Raw genomic sequence first — 17,805 nt, 5'->3', positions numbered from 1 at the left:
TGGTGCCACCTCTCCTCCTCCTGGCAGGTCCTGTGGCCATACCTCCTGGAGTTCCTGACCCCCATCCAGTTCACCAACGCCCTCACCCCACTCTGCAAGAGCCTCATGTGTCTGGCCATGAAGAAGCAAGAGGAAGGAGAAGGCAGCTCCCTCATCCGCTACGACCTCAACGGTCAGTGCTGGGAGGCGCCGGGAGCTGGGGCTGCTCCTGCACGGCCACCAGCTGCTGAGCTCCTCCTGTGGAGATACAGCTCTGACCTCTTCTTTCCCACCTTTGCAGCCAATCTTCCTTCACCCTACGCCCTGACAACGAGGCTGCTGGTGAGTGGCTGGAGGAGAAGGTCTTCCTTTGTCCGTTGACCCCAGAAGATGTTCTCCAAGCTGTGGGGAAATGTTCTCCAACTTTCTTCACTCTGCACAGCCAGCTGGCAACCAGAGCTGAGATACCTGCTTCATGCCAGATCACCACAGTTGGGTCCTGGGTGTTCCTAATCCACTCTGTCACTACCCAGCTCATTGCATTGAGGTGCCCCCAACGCTGATGCTGAGGTTCTCCTCCTCAAGTTGTGTCTGGAGCATTAAGCCTAGCACAGGTTGTGTTGGGGACCTCAGTAGTTTGATCTTGGTCCAAATCTGTCCCTGCTTAGCCCGGACAGAAGACTCAGAGGAGATCTTTTCAATATCTGCAAAGTAGGGGGCAAGAGGCTGGGGCCAGACTCTTCCCAGTGGGGCTCAGGGACAGGCCAAGGGGCACCAGGCACGAACTGGAAGCCAGGAGGTTCCCTCAGGAGCAGCCTCTTGGCTTGGAGGGTTGCAAGGCCTGGAGCAGGCTGTGCAGAGAGGTTGTGGAGTCTCCTTGTCCGGAGAGCTTGCAAAGGCAGCTGGGCACTGGGATGCTGGGCACCTGCTGTGGGTGACCCTGCTGGAGTGTCCCTGGGTGAGCTCCAGAGGTCTCCTCCCACCACAGAGCACTGAGGGATGCTGACAGCTGAGCTCAACCAGACCACCCATTTGCACCACTCACTAAGAGAGTCATTCTGGCTGCTGGTCCAGAGAGGGAGGGAGGGATGTTTCCTGAGGCAGTGGGCAGAGAGGGAGGGGTGTTCCCTGAGGCAGTGGGCAGAGAGGGAGGGGTGTTCCCTGAGGCAGTGGGCAGAGAGGGAGGGATGTTCCCTGAGGCAGTGGGCAGAGAGGGAGGGATGTTCCCTGAGGCAGTGGGCAGAGAGGGAGGGATGTTCCCTGAGGCAGTGGGCAGAGAGGGAGGGATGTTCTCCACCAGCACCTGGAGTTGTAGCTGGGTCTTGTTGAGTTGTCGTGTGGCTGACCCATCACTTTACTTTCCAGTGTCAGGTTGCTGTGCTTTGTGTCCTGTTTCCTGCCCCAGCCCCTGGAGATGACTTTTCTTTCTCTAACCACCACTCTTCTTTCCATCTTCGACCTTCCAGGTGGTCTCTTCCCAGCCCTATGCAGGAGACAGCCGGGGAGTGGCTGCCCTGCGCCTGCTCGCTGTGCTGCACTCCAGCATCCACCCTGCGCTGGACCACCTCTGGAGCAAGAAGGTTCCTCTCTTGGTGGAGCACATAGAAGGTAGGATGGAGCTTCAGCTGGAGGCAGCTTCTGCAGGCTGGGCTGGAAACCTAGAGATGTCCAGTGAGGGGTGGGGAGCTGTCTGTGGGCCTGGTAGCCTGTGGTATGTTGAAACTTTCCCAAGAGGTTTTGTTTCGTGTCACATGGAATGATGGAGTGGGAAGAGACCTCTGGAGATCTTCCAGTCCAAGCAGGGTCACCCACAGCAGGTGCCCAGCATCCCAGTGCCCAGCTGCCTGTGCAAGCTCTCCAGACAAGGAGGCTCCACAACCTCTCTGCACAGCCTGCTCCAGGCCTTGCAACCCTCCAGGCCAAGAGGCTGCTCCTGAGGGAACCTCCTGGCTTCCAGTTTATGCCTGGTGCCCCTTGGCCTGTCCCTGGGCACCAGGGGGAAGAGTCTGGCCCCAGCCTCTTGCCTCATACCCTCCAGATGTAGAGAAGATCCCCTCTGAGTCCTTTCCTGTCCAGGCTAAGCAGCCCCAGGCCCCTCAGCCTTCCCTGCTCAGAGTCTTCTCAGCAGCTTCCCAGCCTGCCCTGGGCTCTCTGCAGCAGCTCCCAGGCTGTGCTGAAGTGTGGAGCCAGCACTGGACTTAAGACCTTCAATCACCCTGGTGCCACTGATTGCTACCAGGAGAATGTCTGTGTCTCAAGTGTATCAAGTACACAGGAGACACAGTGTTTGGAGTGACCTGCCTCTGCTGTGGGATGTGCAGTGAGAGATGGTTTTGGGTCTGAAGAAGGAGAAAGGTGTGGAGAAGTTTAAGGAGCAGCTGAGGGCCCTGGGGGTGTGGAGCCTGCAGCAAAGCAGGCTGAGGGGAGAGCTTCTGGCTGCCTGCAAGTGCCTGAGAGGAGGCTGGAGCCAGCTGGGGCTGAGATCTCTTGTGCCAGGTGTTGGGCCAAGAGGAAGCAACCTCATTTTGCCCCAGGAGAGGTTGAGGTTGTCCATGAGGAACAATTTGTGCCCCTTGAGGTTTGTTCAGGCCTGGCCCAGGCTGCCCAGGGCAGTGGGGGAGTGCCCATGCCTGGAGGGGTTTGCAAGCCTTGGAGCTGTGGTGCTGAGGGCCAAGGGTTAGTGGTGCCCTGGCACTGCTGGGTGAGTGGTGGAACTCCAAGAACTCAACGATCTCTTCCAAGCCAAACCCTTTGATGTCTGTGTGAGGAGACACCAGTGTCTAAATGTGCTTTCTCCTAGAGAACACGGAGAAGTCCCTGTCTCAGAAGGAGTGGGAAGAGAAGCTGCTGCTGGTAAGTCCTCATGCTGTGGAGTCACCAGGGCGGTGGGAGTCCAGGTGGTCTTGTGCAGGACATCAACACGGGGCTGGGTTTTCCAGGGCAGGTCTGAGCTGTCTGTGGTTGGCAGAGGTGTTCACTCATTGTCACTCATCTGGGTCTTGTCACCACAGTAGAGGAGATGTGGGTCAAGCTCAGAGGGTGGCTGCAGGGTAGCTAAAAATGAGCTTTTAGAGGCTTCTTGTGGTGGGTTGGAGAAGACTGGTCCCAGGAGTGTCCCCTTGGTTAATTAGCCTGAAAATAGGGCATGGAAAAGCAATTGAAGCTGAGGAGCACTCATCCTGCTCCTCTGCTGGTGCTGGTGGACCTAGGATCCTGTTGATCTGGGAAGATACTTGACCCGGAGGACAAAGGCCCAGTTCTGGGGTGGGCTGGCTCTGGGGTCAGCAGCCTGTGGAGATGAAATTCTGTCTGGGTCTCACCAAGCTCTTGATGGTTTCTTTATTGTCCTGCTCTCCCCCTGCTGGCTGAGGCTCCCTGGTCAGTGAGGAGGAGGTTGGTTTAGGATGTTGCTCTCTCCCAGTTCCTCCAGGAGACGCTGGTGGCTGTGGCAGACAACGCCTGGAGCTGCCACTTTGTGACGGAGATGTGCCGGCAGCTGGGCAGCTACAACGGCTTCCCCCTGGAGAAGGTGATGGTGGGGGCAGGAGGCACATCAGGGCATCCTTCTGCCAACAGCTTGGTGCTGGGAGTCATCAGATCAGTTTGGTTGGGAGAGACCTTTGAGGTGTTGGTGGCCAAGGGAGGGGACTGTGCCTCTCTTCTCCACGCTGTGGAGATCCACCTGCGGTTCTGCAGTCCTCAGCACAGGAGAGACATGGACCTGTTGGAGCAGGGCCAGAGGAGGCTGTGGAGATGATCTGAGGGCTGGAAGGTCTCAGTCTCCTTGGTTTGGCTCATTTGAGGAGACCAGTGGCCCCAGCTGGGTGGTGGGACCCAGTCATGGAATGGTTTAGGTTGGAAGAGACCTTTGAGCTCATGGAGTCCAATCACTGAGCCAGCACTGCCAGAGGGCACCACCAAGCCATGGCCCACAGCACCACATTTCCACAGCTTTGAAACCCTTCCAGGTCTGACTCCACCACTGCCCTGATGAGGAGAAGGGCAGGAGATGTAGCAGGAGGTTGGGGAAGTGGCTGGATAGGTTTGGAAATGCAACACTGCTCAGTCCGGGACCGAGGACTCAAGAGGTCCCAACCAGGCTCCTCCTCTTCTGCTAGGACCCAACTCATGGTCCCTGCAGCTTGTGTTGCATCTGCAATGGACCAGCTTGGACCTGATGATCTCAAAGGGCTCTCCAACCTCCACATTTCTGTGATTCTGTGCTCTGCAGGGGCTGTAGTTGAGCAGAACCTTCACCTGAGTTCTCTGGTGCAGAAGGAACCCAACGACCCATTTCCAGTGCTGGGGTGGGCTGCAGGTGGGACACCCCCATGCTGGAGAGGGCAGAGGACAAGAGAGGTCTCACTGTAGTGGCTCAGGAGGGAGGAGCTGTCCCAGGGGCTGCTGAAGGTGTCTGCAGGAGTGTGGTAGCCGTCAGAGCTGAGCCCATCTTGGCTGGTCACCAGGGGCTGGAAGACCTTCATGCTCCCTCTGTCATGGTGGCTTTGTTCCTCTTTGGGCAGGAGCAAGGCTTTGCTTCTACCTGGTCCTGGCTCTGCTGGCTGCAGTTGGCTCTTCCTTGGCCCAAGCTCTGCTCTGTGCAGCTCCCAGGGTCCCAGCTACTTACTGTTGGGCTCCATCCTCCACCTTCAGGGTGCTGTGAAGAGTCACCTGTGTGTGACCAAGCTCAGCCCAGCACCAGGTGCCACATGGTGGTGATGTTCCTCTTGTTCTTCCAGAACTTCCTCTATAAATGCATCGGGACCACGCTTGGGGCCTGCACCAGCAAGGACCTGGTGCAGAAGCAGCTCCAGGAGCTCCTGGAGACAGCCAGATACCATGAGGAGGCAGAAAGGGAGGTGAGGATTTGTGCTTTATGTCCCAAAGGGTCATCCTGATGGACCAGGAGCGCAGCCCTACCATGCTGACCTCTCTTTGTTGGCCCCACCGTGCCTGTCTGGGCAGGTACCTCCTGGAGAGTGTTTTGGGGGCTGCATTTGGGAGACTGGACCCAGAAGAAAACCCCATCTGCATCAGTCCAGCAGCAAGAGGGCTCTGAAGCTGGGTGAGATGTAGGGGGTTCCCTGGGATACTGTCTGCAGTGGTCTGTGGATCTAGACCGGGACCTGCAGAGGTGCTGCTTCTGGGAAGTCATCAGAACAACCTGTAGACCAGTTTGGGTTGGACTCAATGATCTTCTAGCCCCTGACATCCTGAGAGAGACTTGGGGCTGTGCAGCCTGAAGAAAAGAAGGCCCCAAGGAGACCTGGTGGCCTTCCAGGACTTAGGGCTACAGAATGGTTTTGACTGAAGAAGACTTTTAAGCTGATGGAGTCCAAACAGTGCCCCAGCAGTGCCAGGGCACCACTGACCCATGTCCCTCAGCACCACAGCTTGCAAACCCCTCCAGGCATGGGCACTCCACCACTGCCCTGGGCAGCCTGGGCCAGACTGCACAAGCCTCAAGGGGCACAAATTGTTCCTCTTGAACAAACTCAACCTTCCCTGGGGTAACCTAAGGCTCCTTCTTCTTGACCCAGTGCTTGGCACAAGAGATCTCAGCCCCAGCTGACTCCAGCCTCCTATCAGGCACTTGCAGGCAGCCAGAAGGTCTCCCCTCAGCCTCCTTTGCTGCAGGCTCCACAAGCTCAGCTCCTTCAACTGCTCCTCACAAGTTTTCCTAACCATTCTCCTTCATCTCAAGACCCTTCACTCTAAAGCTCGCCCAACCCCTGCAGTCAGCAGGGACATCTCCAACCACAGCAGGTTGCTCACAGCCCCAGCCAAGCTGGCCTGAAGTGCTTCCAGGCACAGGACATCTCCCACCTCTGGGCAGCCTGGGTCAGGCTCTGCCCACCCTCCCAGGGCAGAATTGCTTCCTCAGCCCCAGCTCCATCTCCCTCTTCCAGTTCAAACCATTAACCCTTGTCCCACCATGATACCTCCTGATGAAGGTCCCTCCCCAGCTCTCGTGGAGCCCCCTTGAAGTCCTGAAAGGCCACCAGAAGGTCACCTGGGCCTGTCAGCACAGGCACTACTGCAAACTCACCAACTCATGGAAGCTTTGCAGCAGTTTCTTCACCACCAGCTCAGACCTTTCTTCCCTGCCTTGGAGCTGAGGTAGGCCTCCAGATGGTCCTCCTCATCCTGGCCAGACACACTCCCTAGCTTCTCTTCAACCGTGGCCAAACCAGTTTCTCCACCCAACTTGATGGCCCCACCACTGAGCTGTCTTTGTAGTTGCAGAACAGCCTGCTCCTGGGGGCCTGGCTTTGCTCCAGCTCCTGCAGCTCCATCCAGGGCTGCTCTTCAGTAAACCATTTGTGGAGCTCCGGCCTGATGGACCTCCTGGAGCTACAGCAGCAAGGCAGGACCTGCTCAACCTGCTCCCCTCCTGCTTCCAGCCTGCTCCTGTCTGCTGCAGAGCTGCTGCCAGCTCCATGTTGTGTCCCTCCTGGCCCTCTGGCTCCTTTTGAGCTGTGTCACCTGCACAGGGACAGCCTTATTGTCCCTTCTGTCCCTTGGAGATGTGTCCCAGGCCTTGAAGAGGCTGCTGGAACTGCTTCTAGCTGGACGTGGCTCAGTAGCTGGGATGGAACCAAGAGCCTGTATCCCTGTAGGTGTCACCTGGGGACATGGGTGGCTTCCTCCTCATTAATTGTCTCCTCTCCCTCCAGGGACTGGCTTCCTGCTTTGGGATCTGTGCAATAAATCACCTGGAGGAGACCTTGGCCAAGCTGGAAGAGTTTGTTCGCTCTGATGTCTTCAAGAAGTCTGTGGGGCTCTTCAGCATCTTCAAGGTGAGAGCCTCAGAGACCCTCAGATCCTTCAAGCTCTCCAGCAGCTCAGTGTTCCCCTCCAACCTGGTGTCCTCTGCAGACTTCCTGAAGGTGTCTCAGTCTCTCAGTCTCCTCAACTTAACTTGGTCAGTTTGGGCCTTGCGTGCTTCTCCACAGGGCTCTAACTGGTACTACTTGGAGGCAGATAGGGGTTTGTGCCCAGGACAGTGGCATCTGGTTGGTGGAACTCATGCTCAGATGCTTGATGCTCCATCAGGCCTTTGAAGCTCACTGCCACCACCAAAGGGATGGGAGTTGAAGGTCCAGAATGAGCTCGTAGAGGTCCTGTCTTCTTGAGGGCCCCTTCAGCACCAAAGGGATGGGAGCTGAAGGTCCCAAGTGCTGCTGTAGAGGTCCTGTCTTCTTAAGGGCACCTTCAGCACCAAAGGAGTGGGAGCTGAAGGTCCCAAATGCTGCTGTAGAGGTCCTGTCTTCTTGAGGATCCCTTCAGCACCAAAGGGATAGGAGCTGAAGGTCCCAAGTGCTGCTGTAGAGGTCCTGTCTTCTTGAGGGCCCCTTCTGGTGGCCCACTGGCCCATTGCCTTGCAAGAGCTAGTAAGACCCAGGCTGGGCTGCTGCCCCAGTTGGCCTCCCTGACCCCTGTGCCCCCCCAGGACCGCAGCGACGGCGACGTGGAGAGGATCAAGAGCAGCCTCATCCTGTGCTACGGCTACGTGGCTGCCTGCGCGCCCAAGGAGCTGCTGCTCCCCAGGGTCGAGGCCGACATCCTCAAGAACATCTTCCAGTACTTCAACACCAAGGTGAGCTGCTGGGGCACTCTCTCCTCCCTGGGGAGGCAGAGGACACCACCTGGGTGCGAGCTGGAGCTGCTAGAGCTGCTCTGGATGCCCAGCCTGGAAGGTCCCAACTGGGCAGCTCCTGGGAGTGGAGAAGGTTGGAGGCTGAGGTCTGCTCCCCAGTGCCTTGCTAATGTCTCTTGTTTTCTTGTTCAGGTTCTGGGCATAAAGGTAGAGACCAAGGTACAGTGTGAGGGTCAACCTGACCTGCTCTGCTCCTCCTGCTCTCTCTGCCTCTTTGCTCTGGGTTCCCCTGCAGAGCAGCCCCATCTTCACCTCACGGCAGCACCAGGAGAGCTGCAGGAGCTTCTGCTCCTCACCCTGAGCTCTTCTGTCTGGTTCTTCGTGTTGGAACCTGGTGCTTGAAGTGCCCAAACTCGCAGCAGAAGGGGAAGGGGGCAGGGCAGAGCTGTAGGGTGGAAGCTTGGTGGAGGTGGAACACCAAAGGCTTGTTGGCCTCCCATGGGTGCCTGTGGCCAAGCTTGCTGGTGAACCTGAGCTTGTCACCTTCCACTCTTCATGCTGAGGTTGTGCCTTCCCTGTGCAGCTGGAGCTCATGGAGCTGTGCCCACGTTGGGTCTGTGCTGGTGGCAAGATAAGGCTCCTTCCTTGGAGAGGCAGCTCCTCCAGCTTCCTACACGTGAGGAACCTTGTGGACACTAGAGACAGAGCCACCACTCAGCTAAAAGCCACCAATCTGCCTGCCTCCCCCTGGAGCAGTCACTCAGGGGGGGCAGGGTTTGGGTCCCAGATGATTCTCCTGAGGACAAGAAGGAGATGAGGGTTTCTGTTCCTCTCTTGAACAAGGAAAGTGGTGCTGACCAAGGTCAAGTGTTGGCCCAAGAGCTTCTTCTCCAGGCCCTACTAATGCCTCTTCCTTCTGGGCTCCTGCTGGCGCTAACAGCTTCTGGAGAACATCTCCAACCCCTCGCCTGGGACTTCCTTGCTCAAGTGCTCCCCTGGCGCCTTGGGATGAGTGGAGAACTTTGGGATGTCTCCTTTTGACCCCACACCAACATGGCAGTGCTGGTTTAATGGTTGGACTTAATGACCTTGAAGGTCTTCTCCAACCTCAGCCCTTCCGTGATTCTCTGACTGTTCCAGCCACTGAGCTGTGCATGGCAAAGAGCTCCTGATGGCTTCTGGAGCTGCCTTTGGCTCCTTGGTGAGCAGAGGGAGATCCTGGAGGACTGTCCTCATCCCAAGCACTGCCAGGGAGCTCCAGCTAGCCTGTGACACTGGAGACAAGGTGGCCTTTCTGCTTCCTGGCCACTGGAGAGCCCATGACGTGGTCTAGGAGCAGAGACCTGAGCCCACACGCTACTAACACACTGCTGAGCTCTGCCTGAGCGCCACTTCTGGAGGGCCACAAGTGCTGGGTGGGATGGTGAGGTGTGGTTGTGTGCTAGGCCTGGTCTTCACCTCCCCCCCATGGTTTCTGTGCCCAGGACCTGACCCTGAAGCTGTGCCTGATCCGGAGCATCTGCATGATCAGCCAGGCCATCTACAGCGGCCGCAGCTGTGGGGACTTTGTCTTCTCCCGCAAGGCCGAGCTGGTGGCCCAGATGGTGGTAAGGGCAAGCCCTGGGGGTGGCCTGCTCTGGGGCTACCTGGGGAGGTGCCCAGCACATGTTGCTGAGGGTTAGGTGTGACATGGGATGAGTGTGTCCAGCTCTGGGATCTTCAGCACAGGGGAGATGTGGACCTGGTGGAGCAGGGCTAGAAGAGGCCACAGCAGTGGTGAGGGCTGGAAGCCCTCTGCTCTGAGGCCAGGCTGAGAGTTGAGGTGGTTCAGCCTGGAGGAGAGGAGGCTCCAGAGAGACCTTCTGGTGGCCTTGCAGGACTTCAGGCAGCCTAGAAGAATGCTGTGGAGGGACCTGCATCAGGAGGTGTTGTGGTGGGGCCAGGGGTACTGGGTTAGAGCTGGAAGAGGGAGATGGAGCCTGGAGCTGAGGAGGAAATTCTACCCTGGGAGGGTGGGGAGAGCCTGGCCCCAGGCTGTCCAGATTGGTGGGAGATGTCCCATGCCTGGAACCATCCCAGGTCAGCTCAGCTGGGGCTCAGGTCCAGCCTGGTTGGAGATGTCCCTGCTGACTGCAAGGGGCTCAGACTGTTTGGGCCTCCAGAGGTCTCCTCAGCCCAGCCCAGTCCACGATTTCATGATCTCCGTGACCGCGTTGCCCGAGGTGGGAGGTGGTTGTGCCGCACCCGGCTGTTGGGCGAGCACTGCTGCCTGGCTGTCAGCAGAGTGCCTGGGCCGTGCCCCGGTGGCGCAGTGCTGCCGGTGACCGGAGCCCTGCCCTTGTTCCGCCGCGCAGGAGTTCATCAAGGCGGAGCCGCTGGAGACGCTGCGGACGCCGGTGCGGCAGCGAGCCATGGTGGCCTGCACCTACCTCGTGTATCCTTCCTCCCTCTCCATCCCACTGGGCATGCTGCTGCTCCTGCACAGCCTCGCCCTGCTCCCCGCTCTGGCCCCGGGCCCCGGCGGCCAGAATGGCTCTCGCAGTGAGAGCGGTCACGGAGCAGTGCTGGTGCAGCTGGTTCAGCTCAGCTCTCGGCGTCCCTCGGTGCTCTGGGGTGGGCAGCGACCTCTGGAGCTCACCCAGAGCAGCTCCTGCTCCAGCAGGGTCACCCACAGCAGGTGCCCAGCATCCCAGTGCCCAGCTGCCTGTGCCAGCTCTCTCCAGACAAGGAGACTCCACAACCTCTCTGCACAGCCTGCTCCAGGCCTTGCAACCCTCCAAGCCAAGAGGCTGCTCCTGAGGGAACCTCCTGGCTCCCAGTTTGTGCCTGGTGCCTCTTGGCCTGTCCCTGGGCCCCACTGGGAAGAGTCTGGCCCCAGTCTCTTGCCTCACACCCTGCAGATGTAGAGAAGATCCCCTCTGAGTCCTCTCCTGCCCAGGCTAAGCAGCCCCAGGCCCCTCAACCTTCCCTGGTCAGAGACTTCTCAGCAGCTTCCCAGCCTGCCCTGGGCTTTCTGCAGCAGCTCCCAGGCTGTGCTGAAGTGTGGAGCCAGCACTGGCCCCAGCTCTGCAGCTGTGGCCTGAGCAGGGCAGAGCAGAGGGGCAGGAGAGCCTCCCTTGGCCTGCTGGCCACACTCTGCTCAGTGTCCCCAGGAGACTTTCTTGGCCACCTTGCTGGCTCATGGTGCCCTTGTTCCCCCCAGCACTCCCAGTTCCTTCTCAGCAGCTCTGGCACCTCCCCTGGGTTGGGCAGGGGTCAGGATCCCCTGCCCTTGCCCTGGTTGAAGCTCAGGAGGCTCCTCTCCTCTCCCCACCTCTGCAGCCTGGCCAGCCCTGGCTGTGTGGCAGCAGAGCCTGGCAGGCTGTCACCAGCACTCCCAGTCCAGAGCAGCAGCAGACTGGTCCAGGGCCCAGTCGCAGTGCAGCAGTTAGTGCTGGCCTCTGCAGCGAGTGTCCTGTGCAGGCAGGAGCAGGGCAGGGACACTGCTCTGGGTGACACAGGGCTGGCTCCCCAGTGCCAGCTAAAAATACCCAGCACGTCCCAGCCCCTGACACACATCCTGGAGCACTCTGCTGCTCCTGCTGGCACCTGCTGCTGCTCGGACAGCAGTTCAGGTTGGAAGTGACATGCAAGATGATAAAGTCCCAGCAGTGCCAGGGCACCACCAAGCCATGGCCCTCAGCACTGCAGCTCCAAGGCTTGCACACCCCTCCAGGCATGGGCACTCCACCACTGCCCTGGGCCAGACTGCACAAGCCTCGAGGGGCACAAATTGTTCCTCAGGGCCAACCTCAACCTTCCCTGGGGCAACTTGAGGACATTGTGCCCGACCAGTTTGGTGTGGCCTTCTATGACAGGTTGCTAATGTTGATGGAAAAGGGAAGGGCAACCAGTGTCACCTCCTTGGACTTCTGCAAGGTGCTTGCCACTGTCCCTAGGACATACTGGTCTCTGTGAAGAGGACAAGTGGAGTCAAACACAATGGTTTGGTCCCCCTCTGAAGAGAGAAGTCTCTTTGAGGACACCAGAACCTGCAGCAAGGGCCTCCAGCAGCAGGATAGATGTTCCTTGGCTTGGGGGCCTGCAGGAACATCAGCCAGGAGCCCAAACTCCTGGCAAGAGAGGAGAGCATCAACCAGGACACTACCCCAAAGGAGGCCAAGAGGTCACCTGCCCCATGCTGTTGGCCAGAGAACCTGGGGCTCTCTTGGCATAGCTGGGACAGCACAGCCAAGTCATTGTCTCTGCTCTGGCCAGCAGCCGACTGCTGGGGGGCTGCTCCCTCAGGTCTCACCATGACCAAAAGGGGACTCTTCAGCCTGGAAAAGAGAAGGCTCCAGAGTCACTTTCTGGTGGCCTTCCAGGACACCAGGGGGACTTCAGGAGAGCCTGGGGAGGGAGGTGACTAGAGGGGGCATGGCCAGGCCCAGGGGTACTGGGTTTGAACTGGAAGAAGCTGGATTGAAATGGGACTTTAGGAGGAAATTCCTCACTGCCTGGGTGGTGAGGCCCTGGAATGGGTTGTCCAGAGGAGCTGTGAAGGCTCCAAGCCAGGTTAGATGTGGCCCTGAGCAGGCTGATGCAGTGTAAGGTTTCCCTGCCCGTGGCAGGGGTGTTGGAACTCGGTGATCTTCCATGATTTCCTTTTGTCCTATCATCTGTTCCTTGGGAGGTGTGTTGAAGTCCAGCTGGGATTGGAAGGCCTTCCTGTAGCCCTCCCTGCATTCTTGGTGCTTCCTTAACCTGGGACAAGCATCCTGGAGCCCCACCTGAGTGACCCTGACAGGACAGAGCTGATGGACACCTGCCTGGCTGGAGTTCTGGCCCTGCCACCGTTGGAGAGGGAGGAGAATGGAGGAGACATCTTCAACAGGGAGGTGAGAAGCCAACGTGGGCTGTGCTGGGCAGGGAGCTGGAGCTGCTGCTGTGCTTGGACCTGCCTGCATGGAGCAAAGCTGGCGAGGAGCTGACATGGGGTGGAACACGGAACTGTGGTCGTGGCTGTTCCAGGGCCTTGCTTTGGGGCAGCAGACTGTAGAGTTACAGAACTGGTGATTTTGGAAGAGACCTCTGAGTTCATGGAGTCCCAGCAGTGCCAGGGCACCACCAACCCATGGCCTTCAGCACCACAGCTCCATGGCTTGCACACCCCTCCAGGCATGGGCACTCCACCACTGCCCTGGGCAGCCTGGGCCAGACTGCACAAGCCACAAGGGGCACAAATCATTCCTTGTGGACAACCTCGACCTCCCCTAGGGCAGCTTGAGGCTGCTTCCTCTTGGCCCACTCTTGGCACAAGAAATCTCAGCCCCACCTGGCTCCAGCCTCCTCTCAGGCACTTGCAGACCACCAGAAGCTCTCCCCTCAGCCTCCTTTGCTGCAGGCTCCACACCCCCAGGGCCCTCAGCTGCTCCTCACAACTCCTCCAGACCTTCCTCTTTGTTCCCCAGACCCCTCCCTGGCTCTGTTGTCCTCTCTGGACCCGCTCCAGGCTGCTCATTCCTCCTCTTACCTCCATGATGCAGCTTCCCTCTGGCTTGTGGTACCCCATTTTCAATGGGGTTCAGGCACTTGAGATCTTCTTGAGCTCACCCTCAATCCTCTGTCAGTGTCCTGAGGCTTCCTCCAGCTAGGACAAAGTCCTTTGTGCTGGTCACAGCCCCACCAAGCTTCATCTTGAATTAATCTCAATTTTCCTCATTTCCACCACCTTCAGATGCCTTCCCCCAGCCCCCGTGACCCGCAGGCTCTGGTGACCCCAGTGTCTCCATGGGACCAGCCCCTTGGAATTGATCCTGGCAGCATTTCCTGCCTCACTGATTTCCTGATGGGGCCCTTTGATCTGGGAGCTCATCAGCAAGTCCAAACCTCTGCCAACCAGAGCGTGAAGACCCTGGAGAGGTGTCAGTGCCCCCCCCCGAAATGGTCCTGGGGGAGGAGGCTCCTCCTTCTCCAGCCAGCACTGGAGAGGCTACAGCTGCTCCCCACCCCCTGCTGCACTCCAGGGCTTAATGAAGGCCAATTAAAGGTCCGCTAATGAAGCTGTGGCAGCTGCTGACTGCCTGCAAGGTGGCCCTGATGCTCCACCACATCGCTCCTGCAAGGAGAGCCTGCAGCCCCTGCTGTCCCCAGCGAAGACAGCACACAGCTCCTGCTGTCTCCAGCGGCTCTTGGCAGGCGTCTGGCCTGAAAACGTGGAGAGAAGGAGTTAATGACCTTCTCCTTCCCGTCCCCCTTGGGAGGCTCCCTGAGCTTCATTGCACCTTCCCTTCCATCCTGGGAGTCTTCCTGAGCTGCATTGCTCCTTCCCTTCCATCCTGGGAGTCTTCCTGAGCTTCACTGCTCCTTCCCTTCCATCCTGGGAGTCTTCCTGAGCTGCATTGCTCCTTCCCTTCCATCCTGAGAGGCTTCCTGAACTTCATTGCTCCTTTCTGTCCCCCTTGGGAGGCTTCCTGGGCTTCATTGCACCTTCCCTTCCATCCTGGGAGTCTTCCTGAGCTTCATTGCTCCTTCCCTTCCATCCTGGGAGTCTTCCTGAGCTGCATTGCTCCTTCCCGTCCCCCTTGGGAGGCTTCCTGGGCTTCCTTGCTCCTTGCCTTCATTTCACAGAGTCATAATGGAGTTGCTGAAGTTGGAAAAGTCCAACCCTTTAACTCAGGTCCCCACCAAAATCTGTCTCTCAGCTCTACAAAAGAAGCATCCTCAAGAGGCTTGTCCAGCCTGGGCAAGATGGAATCTGGGGAGAAGTCCTTTGGGAGGACCAGATTCCCATTTAGAAGATCCTGGTGTGCTCAGCTCTGGTGGGCTGGTGGCCCCTGGCTCTGGGGAGCTTCTGGCCCTTGCACTGGTGAGCTGGTGGCCCTTGGCTCAAGCAGGGGCTGGCCAGGTCTTGGCACCCTACAAGCCCAGAACAGCTGCAGAGGGGCTTCCTCCTCTGGGCACCTCTGTCACCCATCTCTGCTCCTCAGATGCTGTATGGTGACACCATCAGTGCCCTCAAAGACCTGCTGAAGAGCCTCCTGCAGAGGAACCTGACCCCCCACGGGCTGCAGGACATGTTTGCGGTAGGTGCAGCTCAGCTTTGGCTTCTTCACAAACCATTCCTAAGGGCCAACCTCAGCCTCCCCTGGGGCACCTTGAGGTCACTTCCTCTTGGCCCAACAGATCTCAGCCCCACCTGGCTCCAGGCTCCACACCCCAGCTCCATTAGCTACTCCTCACAACTTCTCCACACCCTTCTCCTCCTTCTCCAGGCCCTCCAGCTCCCTTGGCCTCTCTGGACACCTCCAGCCCATCAACCTCCTTCTTGGAGTTGGGCACAAAGCTCAGCCCAGCACTCTAGGGGTGGCCTCCCCAGTGCCCCACTCCAGGGGGCACCATCCCTGCCCTGTTCCTGCTGGGCACCAGCCTGGGGCTGCTCCAGGCCAGGCTGCTGGTGCCCTTCTCGGCCACCTGGGCACACGCTGGCTCCTCCCCAGCTCTCCTACACCCCCAGGGCCGCTGGGCTGAGGGACACTTTGGCCGTGCTGGTGAAGCAGCTGAGCTGCTTCTCTCCTCTCTGGTGCTTCTCCCTGCAGCACCTGGGCCCCTGGATCAAGTCAGGCAAGGAGCACGAGCGGCAGCGGGCGGTGGAGGTCAGCGCAGCCTTGCTGGACTTCTACCTGAGCAAGCTCAACGTCAGCGTGAGTCAGCCTGGGCCTCGGGGGCTGTGTCACCTTTGGTGGACCAGGTGTCTCCAGAGGTCCCTTCCAGCCAGCACTATGCTGGGCTTTGCTGCCCTTGGCCTTGCTGGGACTCCTGTGTGAGCCTCATGAGCTGCGCCAGAGGTCCCTTCCAGCCAGCACCATGCTGGGCTTTGATGCCCTTGGCCTTGCTGGGACTCCTGTGTGAGCCCCCAGGGCCTCATGGTGGTCCAGAAGCGTGGCAGTGATGCCCTGGTGCCGTGGTCAGCAGTGTCCCTGTGCTTGTCCCCCTGCAGACTGTCATCCCCTTCTACAACCTGGGTGTCCTGATCGCCCTCTTCTCGCCGCGCTGCTCCGACTCGCAGCCCAGCGTCCGCCAGCACGCCCTGGACTGCCTGCACTCCCTGCTCTACATCCAGCTCTGCTATGAAGGTTGGTGTGGATGGCTGCTGCAAGCTGGGGGCTTCACCACTCCCTGCCCTCGGGAGAAGACTTCTTCTCCCATCCCTCTGTCTGTGGGACCCTGAAGAAGCAACCAGCAGAGGTGGTTGGCTGCAGGAGGGGAGGGATGGTGGAGAAGGTCAAGTCGTGGCTGCTCTGGGGGGGAAAAGAACTTCAAAGCTCCTCCAGCCCAACCCCTGCAGTCAGCAGGGACATCTCCAACCACAGCAGGTTGCTCACAGCCCCAGCCAAGCTGGCCTGCAATGCTTCCAGGCATGGGACATCTCCCACCTCTCTGGGCAGCCTGGGCCAGGCTCTGCCCACCCTCCCAGGACAGAATTGCTTCCTCAGCCCCAGGCTCCATCTCCCTCTTCCAGGTCAAACCCAGCACCCCAGGTCCCACCACAGCACCTCCTGATGAAGGTCCTTCCACAGCTCTCCTGGAGTCCCCTCAATGTCCTGCAGGGTCACCAGAAGGGCTCCCTGGAGCCTTCTCCTCTCTGGGATGGACCCCCCCAGCACTCTCATCCTGTCCTCACAGCAGAGGGCTTCCAGCCCTCCCATCACTGCTGTGGCCTCCTTGCCCTGCTCCCCCAGGTCTATGTCTGTCCTGTGCTGAGGACTCCAGAGCTGGCCCCAGCGCCGCAGATGGATTCTCAGCAGAGCAGAGGGGGCCAGACAAAGGCTTCCCTTGGTGTGCTGCCCACCCTGCTGGAGATGCAGCCTAGGAGATGACTCCGTCACAGGAGCGTTAGGGTCTGCTGTCAGGGCTTGAGCAGGTCCCCGAGTCTGATCTGCAGCCTGATGTTCTGCCTCTCTCCAGGAGAGGTCACTCCTCCGCTTCAGATGGAGGTGCTGAGGCAAGCAGAACCCTCAACAGCTCCGGGAGAGGACCTGGGGTCCTGCTCTCCGGGGCACTGCAGCTCCTGGCAGGGCAAGCTCTTCTGCCCTTGGCTTTCTTGACGACTTCTTGGAGGCTGAGCCAGCAGCTGAGCAGAGCTCAGGTGGCTGTCAAGGTCCCTTTTGGGTGCAGAACCCGAGGACCTCACTGGATGTCCCCTCTGGCTCCAGGTTTTGCCCGGGATCACCGAGATGAGATGGTGGAGGGGCTGAAGGCTCTGAAGAAGGGTCTGGAGGAGCCTGACTTCACTGTTCTCTTCCACACCTGCAACAACATCGCCACGGTAAGGTGGAGGAGCAACCAGCACAGCCCTGGGCTCGGCAGGGTGGTGGAGCTGTGGAGCAGGAGGATTTTGGAGCCTCCCCCATTCTGATCATCCACATGGTCTGGATGCTGCTGGGGAGCCCCAGTCCTGCACCAGGAAACAAGGCACTGCTGTCTCCTGTCCTCCAGCTGGAGAGTTCTTCTGGCCAGGCCAGAGCATCTCACCTCCACTGGGAAGCTGCTGGTCTCCTCTTTGGGCTTGGAGAACCTCAATGAGGACATCTTTGCAGATGCTTTGGGAGTGCAGAGGACATTGGCAGGGCTTTGTGCCATGGCTTGTGGCATCCATTCAGGGGTCTGATGAACATCAGAACCCTTCAGCCATCGATGTTCTCAGTGCTGGGGCCAAGAACTTGTTTGGCTGTAGAGTTTTTCTGGTCATGCCACCTAGAAGCTGAGGTGAGGATGGTCTACAGGACCTTGCTGAGGCCTCAGTGTGCTGCAGGTGGGAAGCTTTGCTGCCTTGTCCTCCTCAGTAGAAGCTTGAGTCTGAAGGAGGCCCTTGAGCTCCTGTCATTGGCTGTGCTCTGCTGTGAAGCACGAGGTGGTTGGCTCAGGACCTGCAGCTTCTGGGCTCCTGGTTGCTTCCCAGTGGTGTGGTCAGCTTCATACCCAAAGCAGTCCAGCTGTGCCTCTCAGAGCACCACGACTGGCATGATGTGGCCAGCAGCTGCTGAGGGGCAGGGCGAGAGGGGAGCGTGGCTCTGGAGCTGGGAGAGACCTTCTCTTCGAGGGCCACTCTCTGTGCTGGCAGAAGAGCAGCACTGCTCCAGATCCTGGAGAAGCTGAGGGCTCTGCAGCATTGCTCCTAGAAGGTCCTGGAGGAGCTGGCGTGGTCATGGTGAGACCTGAGGGAGCAGCCCCCCAGCAGCCGGCTG

At 59.0% G+C, this 17,805-nt stretch overlaps 1 protein-coding gene across 5 annotated transcripts in view; it reads left to right on the top strand.

The window, feature by feature from the left end:
* The window catches only part of MROH1 (maestro heat like repeat family member 1), a 55,355-nt gene that overhangs the window by 17,857 nt on the left and 19,693 nt on the right, over positions 1 to 17,805 (top strand). For 2 of the 5 annotated variants that reach the window (XM_064154488.1, XM_064154487.1), the window contains exons 15-30: positions 28 to 172; positions 281 to 321; positions 1,446 to 1,587; positions 2,780 to 2,832; positions 3,401 to 3,508; positions 4,719 to 4,838; positions 6,657 to 6,779; positions 7,433 to 7,579; positions 7,772 to 7,798; positions 9,064 to 9,186; positions 9,934 to 10,013; positions 12,333 to 12,456; positions 14,548 to 14,643; positions 15,157 to 15,261; positions 15,558 to 15,693; positions 16,774 to 16,886. In XM_064154488.1, the coding sequence (XP_064010558.1) occupies positions 28 to 172; positions 281 to 321; positions 1,446 to 1,587; positions 2,780 to 2,832; positions 3,401 to 3,508; positions 4,719 to 4,838; positions 6,657 to 6,779; positions 7,433 to 7,579; positions 7,772 to 7,798; positions 9,064 to 9,186; positions 9,934 to 10,013; positions 12,333 to 12,456; positions 14,548 to 14,643; positions 15,157 to 15,261; positions 15,558 to 15,693; positions 16,774 to 16,886 (1,683 nt within the window). The remainder of the gene's footprint in view (positions 1 to 27; positions 173 to 280; positions 322 to 1,445; positions 1,588 to 2,779; positions 2,833 to 3,400; positions 3,509 to 4,718; positions 4,839 to 6,656; positions 6,780 to 7,432; positions 7,580 to 7,771; positions 7,799 to 9,063; positions 9,187 to 9,933; positions 10,014 to 12,332; positions 12,457 to 14,547; positions 14,644 to 15,156; positions 15,262 to 15,557; positions 15,694 to 16,773; positions 16,887 to 17,805) is intronic. The other 3 variants (XM_064154490.1, XM_064154489.1, XM_064154491.1) reach the window with 2 other exon arrangements.

Source organism: Pogoniulus pusillus, chromosome 14 (assembly GCF_015220805.1).
Source record: "Pogoniulus pusillus isolate bPogPus1 chromosome 14, bPogPus1.pri, whole genome shotgun sequence".
Lineage (NCBI taxonomy): Eukaryota > Metazoa > Chordata > Aves > Piciformes > Lybiidae > Pogoniulus > Pogoniulus pusillus.
This window is presented reverse-complemented; position numbering and strand designations above follow the sequence as displayed.